General features: G+C 35.0%; 1 protein-coding gene across 4 annotated transcripts; it reads right to left on the minus strand.

Annotated features, from left to right (window-relative positions):
• Positions 1-298: 298 nt before the first annotated feature.
• LOC120072910 (L-type lectin-domain containing receptor kinase IV.1-like) lies at positions 299-8,822 on the minus strand. Of its 4 annotated transcripts, none has more exons than XR_005480626.1 (3): positions 7,066-8,822; positions 4,215-4,803; positions 299-496 (listed from the first exon to the last, which is right to left on the minus strand). XR_005480626.1 is itself a non-coding variant. In XM_039025440.1 (2 exons), exons 1-2 carry the CDS (start codon positions 8,595-8,597, stop codon positions 4,296-4,298), a joined length of 2,040 nt encoding a protein of 679 aa, XP_038881368.1. In that variant the 5' UTR covers positions 8,598-8,822; the 3' UTR covers positions 3,173-4,295. The 4 variants fall into 4 exon arrangements, 1 of the variants encoding a protein (XP_038881368.1); XR_005480627.1 differs by lacking the exon at positions 299-496 and adding an exon at positions 3,179-4,088; XR_005480625.1 differs by lacking the exon at positions 299-496 and adding an exon at positions 3,179-4,113.
• Positions 8,823-9,248: the final 426 nt, after the last annotated feature.

The following is a 9,248-nucleotide window of genomic DNA, read 5'->3' on the forward strand; positions in this document are numbered from 1 at the left end:
GGCAATTTCGTATTAAACTTAGTTAAAATAGTGGTATAGAATTGTTGGAAGGTAGATAGGACCTTGAACTTGTCAGTAAGGAGATATACCCATATAAGCCAGGTATGATCATCGATGAACGTGACAAACCATCGTTTAAGTACAGGGTAGAGATGTTTGAAGGACCCCAAACATCATTGTGGATCAAGTGGAAAGGCTATTTAGGTTTATAAGGCTAAGAAACAAAAGAAACACGAGGTTGTTTAGCATGTATACAGACATCACAAGACAAAGAAGAAAATATCACATTGTGGAATAAATGGGGAAACAAATATCTCATATATTGAAAATTTGGGTGTCCAAGACGAAAATGCCACAATAAATAATCTTTTTCATATATAGTAAATAAAGATAAAAGACTAGTCCTAAACAAATTCCTAGAGGAAGCATCTTCAGAAAGGAAATAGAGGCCCCTGTCATATCGGGCAGTACCAATCGTCTTCCCCGAGCTCAAGTCCTGAAACAAAGTAACATCTGGTGAAAAGATAACTCTACAGTTCAAATCTTTTGTTATTTTACTTATTAACAACAAATTATAAGAAATTGTTGGCACATGTAGGACATTCTATAGAATTAATAACAAGTTATAAGAAATTTTTGGCACATGTAGGACATTCTGTAGAATTAATCCCTGAAACGATGACAACCAGACTTTTCCAGCAACAGGAGTGAAGGACCCATCTGCAATTCGAATCCTCTCATTTTCAGCACTCGGATAATACGAGAGGAATCGATCATGAGCTAGTCAAGTGATCGATCGCTCCTGAATTTAGAATCCATTACTCATTCCCTTCAACAAAGAAACTAAAAGATTGAGGAGTACCTGACTGAGCAACTGTTCTGATCCCTATGGTACCTGAATCACTTGGGTTCGTCACTGGAGGTTGTATGGCGCCCTCAATAGATTCACTCACAAGGGCACGACCAGACTTTGACTTGTCATTTGGAGGGCGACGTTTTCCATTAAGAGGTCGACCATGCAGTTTTCAACACTGATCCTTCGTGTTCCATGATTTTTTGCAATGCAATGCTCATATATTGGGGGTGTTTTGCCATTCTGTTTGTTTCCATCAGATCTAGAGGATTTTACCCCAAAGGCAACCGACTCTACAATGGTAACACTAGACACATTCATTGCACTTAATCTATCCTTTTCTAATCAAACCTCTGAATAGACTTCCATGAGAGACGGTATCGGTTTCTGACTTAGTATTCGACTTTGAACCGTATCAAATTTAGGGTGCAATCATGCAAGAAAATAACACACGATCAACATCTTCTATCTTTGAGTACTAAATTTCGTCATGTGGGCAGTTCTAGATGATCTCCCGACATAGATCTATTTCTTGCCATAATAAAGACATCTTGTTGAAGTATGACGTTACATCCATGCTCCCTTGTTTGCACTCATGAATCTGTTTATGTAGAGTATACAGGCGAGATGCGTTCTGACGTCTCGAATATAACTGCCAGACTGCATCCCAAATATCCTGTGCGGTGGCTGAATAGAGCAGGGGTTGCCCAATTTGTGGTTCCATGATACTTATCAACATCGAGCGGAGCAATGAATCCTCTCCCTTCCAGACATGCTCTTGAGGATCCCTAGGGCTTGGTCGTGGTATCTCTCGGTCAAGTACCCAAACTTATGACGTCCCTCAAGGATCATTTTAATTGTTTGGGACCAGGAAAAGTAATTCTGGCCATTCAGCTTCTCTTCTATGATCATCCCTGTAGAGTTTCCTATAGTCCCAGATAAAAGATCAGTAGTAGGAAGAGTAGGAAACATTGTTACCAGATTTTCTGAGTAGATTGGAACACTGGAAGAATCATGGCCATTCAGTTTGGCTCCAAGGGCGGCCATCTGTTGTTGGAGACTAGGTAATTGCTGTTGAAGTTCCCCATGGCATTCAAATCTGGGATGTTTCTGTCCATAGGGAATGGAATTTTCTCCAATAGAATCACCCATTCGAAACTAAGGTTGAACCAAGTATACGTAAGGGAGAAGCTATCCACCATGGTGCTGTGGAAAGGAGGATGTTGCTGGAACTCCAATAATGGCAAACGGAGATTGCCCACGGTCGATGTTGCTCCTAGATGGTTGCGAAGTTTGATAGTGAGAGGATGGCTTGGCGATCGGCTGTGAACTGGAAGCAAAGGCATCGATCTGACCCGACCTGGTGGTTGGAGCAAAACCATGGGAAGTGTCTAAAGCAAACCGATAGATTACGAAGTTAAAGCAACCCCGTCGGCAGCGTTTGGCTAGAACGAACCATATTGCTAGAGCTGGGAGGCATTCGGTGCACTGGCTGGAACGAACCCATTAGGTGTCTGAGTAAATCGCGATCTAGCTAGGTTGAGAATGCTCAGCAGCGCGATTCCAAGGGATGGGTTTAAGAAATCTGGCGGCGCGACTCTAGGGCCTGGTCGTGGTTACGCCAGGTTCAAGATGGTCCGGAGATATCAATCCACGGCTACTTGAATCATAGCCATATTAGTTGTGTCTGCCATTGTTCCCTCACCTACCAAGTTTGATGATTGAATTTCTTCTATCGGGGCTAGAGTTTCATCACCTTGCTCTGATACCATATTGAAAGATAAGAAAAAAAGAGACAAGACAAGGTTTACGTGGAAAACCCTAATACAGGGAGAAAAGGCCACAATAGAAAAGTTTTATTATTTAATGTCATATGTACAAGAGACCCCAATCTCAGATATAAATAGAATGAAGGGAAACCCTAATTTAGTAGGCATAAAGTAAAAGACAAATATGCCCTTAGAGTTAATGCATCATATTTCAACACCTATCATTTACAACTTCTAATTATTGTTATATTGTACATTTGTTTACTATATTTTATTATCTATGATAAAAAATAACCGAATATCCATCGAACCTAAAGCTTTCGTCGAAAACATTCGATGGATAGCCACCTCCATATCCTTGGAAGTGAAATGAGATAACAATTTTTTCATTCATTTCCTTTGTAAATTTAGGTTGGATGGCTTTCAAGACATTCTCAATGATTAGGATTTAATGATGTAAAGATGTCCTCAAAGTATGAAACAAAGATGTTTTCAATCATTGTTGGGTCGGCACTCAAAACATCTTGATGATCCATAATGGTAATGATTTCATTCTGCTTCCTCCTTATAGTAGCTTTTTTATGAAACCATCTAGAATTTTGATCTCCCTATTGAAGCCAATTCTCCTTTGATCTTTGCTTCCAATAAATTTCATCCTCTTCAAGCAATCAATCAAGTTCAAACTCCAGGCTATGAACTTGGTGAAATCAATATAAGGACAGTGGTCATGTTCCAGCTTAAGTTCTCGTTTGCATTTAGAAATTCTATTTCTTTTGTTATTCAGAACATTTCCCCCCATTTACGGAGAACCTTTGAGCAGATAGAAAAATTGCTTTCAAGAGATGACTGGGTTAATATTCCGTTGTTCCAGTTACAAGAAGACCATATAATCTCCTTGCATTCCTCATGTAAGGTTTAGGCTTCTTCAAATTTCAATGACATGTTCCTACTCTTGTTTTTTCTTAGTCTAGTGTTTTCCAGGTTGCATACATTTGTCTATGATTGAACCAGCCAAATCAAGATGAAAGATATTTAGATTAGAAAAAAGATCCTCAAAGGTAGCATTACATAGAAAACGATCAAGTCTTCCAAATTTTGATACCACATCAACTTGACCAAGTGAAATCCATGCCAGAATAACCCAAGTCTTTGAGTGCACAATCATCAATCACGTCTCTGAATCTTTCCATAATCATATTGGCTCAAAAAGGACCACCATGATTTTCATAATTCCATAAGATTTCATTAAATTCACCACCTATAATCCTTAAGGTCAAGAGTGAGGTTGTTATGTGGGCTGGATCTTGGCATCTCATTAACATCTTCTAGTTCGTCAAGGACAGAAGTCAATGGATTTTGGACATTGCATTCTTTATCATTCAAGGTGTTTATTAACTTTCTCATCGTGAATGTCTTCAAATTTGTCGTTTGGTCGATCTTTATCGTTTGCCAGCGTTAATTTCCTCCTTTCATCCATCAGTACATTAGTATCTTAAGATCATTCGGATAGAGAACATATTAAAAACATTTCAATAAAATTTCTATTTTAAAAATAATTTTGAAAGCCTTAAGATTAAATAATAATTACTCACAAATTAGACGACGTCGTCATTACACGGCTCAATAGTCATCGTCTTCCCAACCAAAGCTACCTAAAAGAAAAGCATTCAAAATCAGCGGCCATCCGACAGAATAGACTCCGCAACCGACGAAGAACTCGTCACATTCCTTTCCGTCGATAACGGATAAGACACCGTAAAATCGTCCAACCCATCGTCATCGCCGTTGCGAGGCCTCAAATTGAAAAACCCACTTCCGGAGAGGCGCCACCGGAGCGAAGAGAGGTCCGGCAGTGGCGCAGCGGCCTCCAAATACTGCAAAACCTGGTGCATTGTGGGGCGAACTGAGGGTGAGTAGTGGGAACAGAGCAAGCCAAGCTTGAGAACCAATTCAAGCTGTGAAGGTTCGAAATTTCCTCCCAATTTGGGATCAACGGTTTGGAGAATGTGGCCGTTTATCCAACAAGAGAACACCCAATCCATTAAAATGAAATCGTCGGCATCTTCTTGAGGGTGAATTGGCCTTCTTCCACAGGCCACTTCTAAAAGAAATGCCCCAAATGCATAAACGTCTGTTCTTGTTGTGGCTCTCCCTGTTCTTATGTGCTCTGGCGCTAGATACCTGTGTTCCACAATCATCACTCTTTTTAGTTTTAGATTAAACAATTTCTAAATTTTCAAAATCTCTAATATTTCTTTCAAATTTCAATTTTGGAGAAATAATATTTAAAGCTCAAGAACTCAGAAGCCATGTTTGAGATTATGAATAAAATGGTTAAAATCCCTTTCAATTAAAATTTTAAAGATTTAAAAACGTGTTTTAAAATGATTTTAAAAATAACAAAAGAGATATTGACGATTTTAAAATTATTCTCAATTATTTGATATAAAATCAAATATTTTGGAGCCCTACACTTTTCAAAATTCAAGGGCCAAATAGGTTTGTATCTTAACCTTTTATTTATTTTATTTTCAATGCAATCCTTTTAGTTTTATATTACAACTTTCTAATATTTTTTTGGTGTTATATGTGTGAACTTTTAAAATTTTAAAATTTATCTTTATTCATTCATCTTTAGACATGATACTAAAAAGTTTAGGTTTCAAATTTATTTGGATCAATAAAACTTTCAAATCTCAAAGTTTAAAGGCTAAATTTGTAATTAAGCCTTCTAATTTTTAAGTTCAATTATGAGTTTGGTACTTAATGGTAAAAGATTTTGTTTAGTAAATTTTCTCTTAAGTTTAACAATCATGAATGAGATTGAACCATCAATATTTAGAAAAATAATAGGTGTCTTTATTTGTTAAGATATATTTGAATTGATGGTGTCTAATAAAATTTTAAACTTTTAATTTTAAGCATAATTTCTCTTAATTTATTACCATGATTTGTATATTTCTTAAATAGAAGAGTTGAATTCTTAGTAAATTCCAAAAACAAAAATAATTTTTTTTAAAACTATTTTGGTTAGTTTTCAAATTTTGTTTTGATTTTTTAATATTAAATTTTCTCTTAAGTTTAACAATCATGAATGAAAGACTGAGCCATCAACATTTAGAAAAATAATAGGTGTCTTTATTTATTAAGATATGTTTGAATTGATGGTGTCTAATAAATTTTTGAACATTTAATTTTGTGTATAACTTCTCTTAATTTATTACCATGATTTGTATATTTCTTAAATACAAGAGTTGAATTCTTAATAAAATTTCAAAAATAAAAATAAGTTTTTTTTTTATTAATTGTTAAATTTTGATTTGATTTTTTAAAATATTAGAAAAAATAGATAACAAATATTGAGTTAAAATAAGTATTTGTAGACTTAATTTTGAAAATGGTAAAATAAATAATTACCAAGCACGATAATTGATTAAAACTTTGAAAAGATAATGTTTTATTTTTACTTATATATACACACATAAAGATATTTTGAGGTAGTCGAAGAATTACTATCTACTCTTGATGAAGCAACATTTTTCTTTCAACATTAAATAAACAATTTGAAAGTTTGACAAAAAAAAAAAAAGTTTACTTTTTAAATGTCAAACACCAAAATCTTACCTTTAAGATATTCAAATATGAAATGGAGAAAATTTGAAAGTTTAGACCATAGATAACAATTTTCTTTATAACTTTTCCTAGAAGATATAGGAAAACAAGGGAAGAATATTTTTGAAAAAGTATAAAAAGATTTATATATAAATCCTATAAAAACAAGGGCAAAACTATAAAATATTAAACCTAATAAAAAATAAATTTAAAATTCAAAGAAAAAAAACGTAACGTTTTAAAATTAAGAAATCAAATAGAAATTAAATTCAAAATTTAAGATTAAAATTGTAACATATTGAAACTTAAAGATCAAAATTAATCTCAAATTTAGTAATCAAAAATGTATTTTTTTTTCTAAAAGCAATTTAAGTTATACCTAAAGTAAAAAAACATTACAAAACTTTCCAAATTTTTTTTAAAAAAAACAAAATTTTCAATTTTCAAACCAAAAATCAATATATATAAAAGTTGTATCAATTTTAATCCTAAATTTTTAGTTTCATCTATTTAAACCTCAGACATGGAAAATTGTATCTATTTTGACCTTAAATTTTTAATTTAAACTTAAATTCTAGTTGATTGTGTCAATTTTAATCCTAATAAAACTTACTAGATGATGTAAAATGTTACAATTATTCAAATTTGAGATTTAAATGGATGAAATTGAAAGTTTATATATATATTTTTTTTTAAAAAAAAAAGTTCAATATTTAAATGAATAGAATCAAAAGTTTAGAGTTAAAAGATTGATAAAAGAGTCAAATTCAACTAAAAAAAATAAAAAAAATAAATAAAGATTAAGAAAGTAAATGGAATTGAAGAACAAACCCAAGAGTTCCAACGACGTGGGTGGTTCGAGGATCAGCGCCACGGTCATACATTTTAGCCAAACCAAAATCCCCCAATCTTCCATTAAATTCATCATCAAGCAACACATTACTCGCCTTCACATCTCTATGAATCACCACTTTCTCGCACTGTTCATGAAGATAAAACAGCCCCGACGCCACCCCTTTTATTATCTCAAATCTCTGTTCCCAATTTATCGTAATTTCTGGCCACTCATGTAAATACGAGTCCAAGCTTCCATTCTTCATGTAATCATACACCAAAAACAGCTCCCCTTTCCGCCGGCAATACCCCAACAGCGCCACCAAGTTCCGGTGTCGGAGCCGCCCTACACTCACTATCTCCGCCACGAATTCCTTCATCCCCTGTCTCGATTCATGAGAGATTTTCTTCACTGCAACTTCCATCTTTGAATTTGGTAATACCCCTTTGTAAACTCTACCGAATCCACCAAATCCCAGAAATTCCTTTTCCCTGAATCCCTTTGTTGCTCTGTATAAATCCTTGTATTTGAATCTTTGTGGTCCGTATTCCAGCTCCCAATCCTCTAGAATCTCTCCGAATTTTCGTCTCCGGTATATGAAATAAATTACCCCCGAAACTGTCATTGAAGCTGCTGAAACAGAAATCAACGGTAAACCGACCGTCAAGAATTTAGATCGTCTCTGTTTTTTTCCCGGCCGAGATGGAAGATTGGGGAGTTGAGATAGAGCAAGCCTCTGCGCTTCGCCATTGACGCTGAAACTCCAAGCTAAAACGTAATGCGACGTCGTAATGGAGCCTGTCGACGATGAGAATCCGACGTACATGATATCGTTGATGACCGACGATAAGTCGCGCCGGTAAGATAAAAGGGGAATTTTGGGTTTATCTCTGATTTCAATTGGAGCTAAAGTAACGTTAATTTGCTTTTCAAAACCGTCGTATTCAACCCAAACTTGCATGGGTTCACCACTGATTAACGTCAAATTCCTAAAGTCGCTGTCAACCCAATACCCTGCTCGCTCCGCCTTCTCCGATACTAGTCCGTTTATGTTGATTCCGACATGGTTCTTGTTGATGTCTCTAAGATCAAGATTCTGAATCGTGTCGAGTTCAACAGCGAAGACGTGATTCGTTTCGTTCCCGTTATTGGACTCGTTGAATAGACCGAGGCTTTCGCTCGGCCGAGCTCCGGGGAGACCGCTCGTTGGAGAAACGACGAAGGCGATTCCATGGCCGCCGAGATCGTCGTATTCTGAGATTATGGCGAAGACGAAAGTTGCAGAGAAGGAGGAAACTGAGGAACTGTTTGATGGGGTTTTGAAGGAAATGGAATTTGGGTAAAAGGCGTGGCCAATTTGTTGGTCGTAGTCGTTGGTGAGCTTCAAAAGGCCATTGGAGGTTACTTCGGCAACGCCGTCGAGAAAGAGATCGCCGGAGTGGAAGCCATTGAAGGTGAAGCTTTGATCTCCAGAAGATAATGAAATGAAAATCAAAAGAATTAAGGTGAAGAAGACAATCGCCGCCATTGTCTCTTCTTATGAAGTTTGTATCTCTCTGGTTTGTATATTATTTGTATCGGTAGATTTTCAAGCTCGGGGAACGACGTGAGTGAACGGGAGTCATCTTATTTCTTGTCAACGAATTTGACTTGGTATTAATCGTAGCGACTTGGTATTAATCGTAGCCGTTCAAAGGTTCAGCTTCAACAGTCTAGATTCTAACCATGGCACCCACTACGGCCCGTTTGGATATTTATGGGTAGGGTAAATCTAAAATTTAAATTTCTGTTGTGTTTTAGATATGCAAAATAATAATAATTAAAATATTGAAGTTAAATTTATGTGTTTATTTTACCTATTATAAACACTAATTTTTTTTTTTATTTAAAAATAATATTTAATTACCTGTAGAAAAACTAGTCATGAATTAAATTTTGCATAATTTAGTATATTGTTATATTAATTACTTATTTAATTATTAAAATGTAAAATTAAATAAATATTTTAAGCACTCAACTGCGCTCATACTATTAACATATATTTAATAATTAATTAAAACTAATTAGTAATGATTATTAAATCTAATTATTAATTAATTAAGTTATGTTTTTTTATTATTATTATTATTGTTCATCTATAAAAGTTTTAATCTACACAGAGAGTGCATGTCTAAAAGAT

This window comes from Benincasa hispida, chromosome 3, assembly GCF_009727055.1.
Source record: "Benincasa hispida cultivar B227 chromosome 3, ASM972705v1, whole genome shotgun sequence".
Taxonomy (NCBI): Eukaryota; Viridiplantae; Streptophyta; class Magnoliopsida; order Cucurbitales; family Cucurbitaceae; genus Benincasa; species Benincasa hispida.

Coding starts and splice junctions, on each gene's coding strand:
- LOC120072910 (XM_039025440.1), bottom strand. CDS start 8,597: ATGGCGGCGATTGTCTTCTTCACCTTAATTCTTTTGATTTTCATTTCA. Junction 4,804..7,065: donor CACGTCGTTGGAACTCTTGG/GTTTGTTCTTCA, acceptor TGTGGAACACAG/GTATCTAGCGCCAGAGCACA.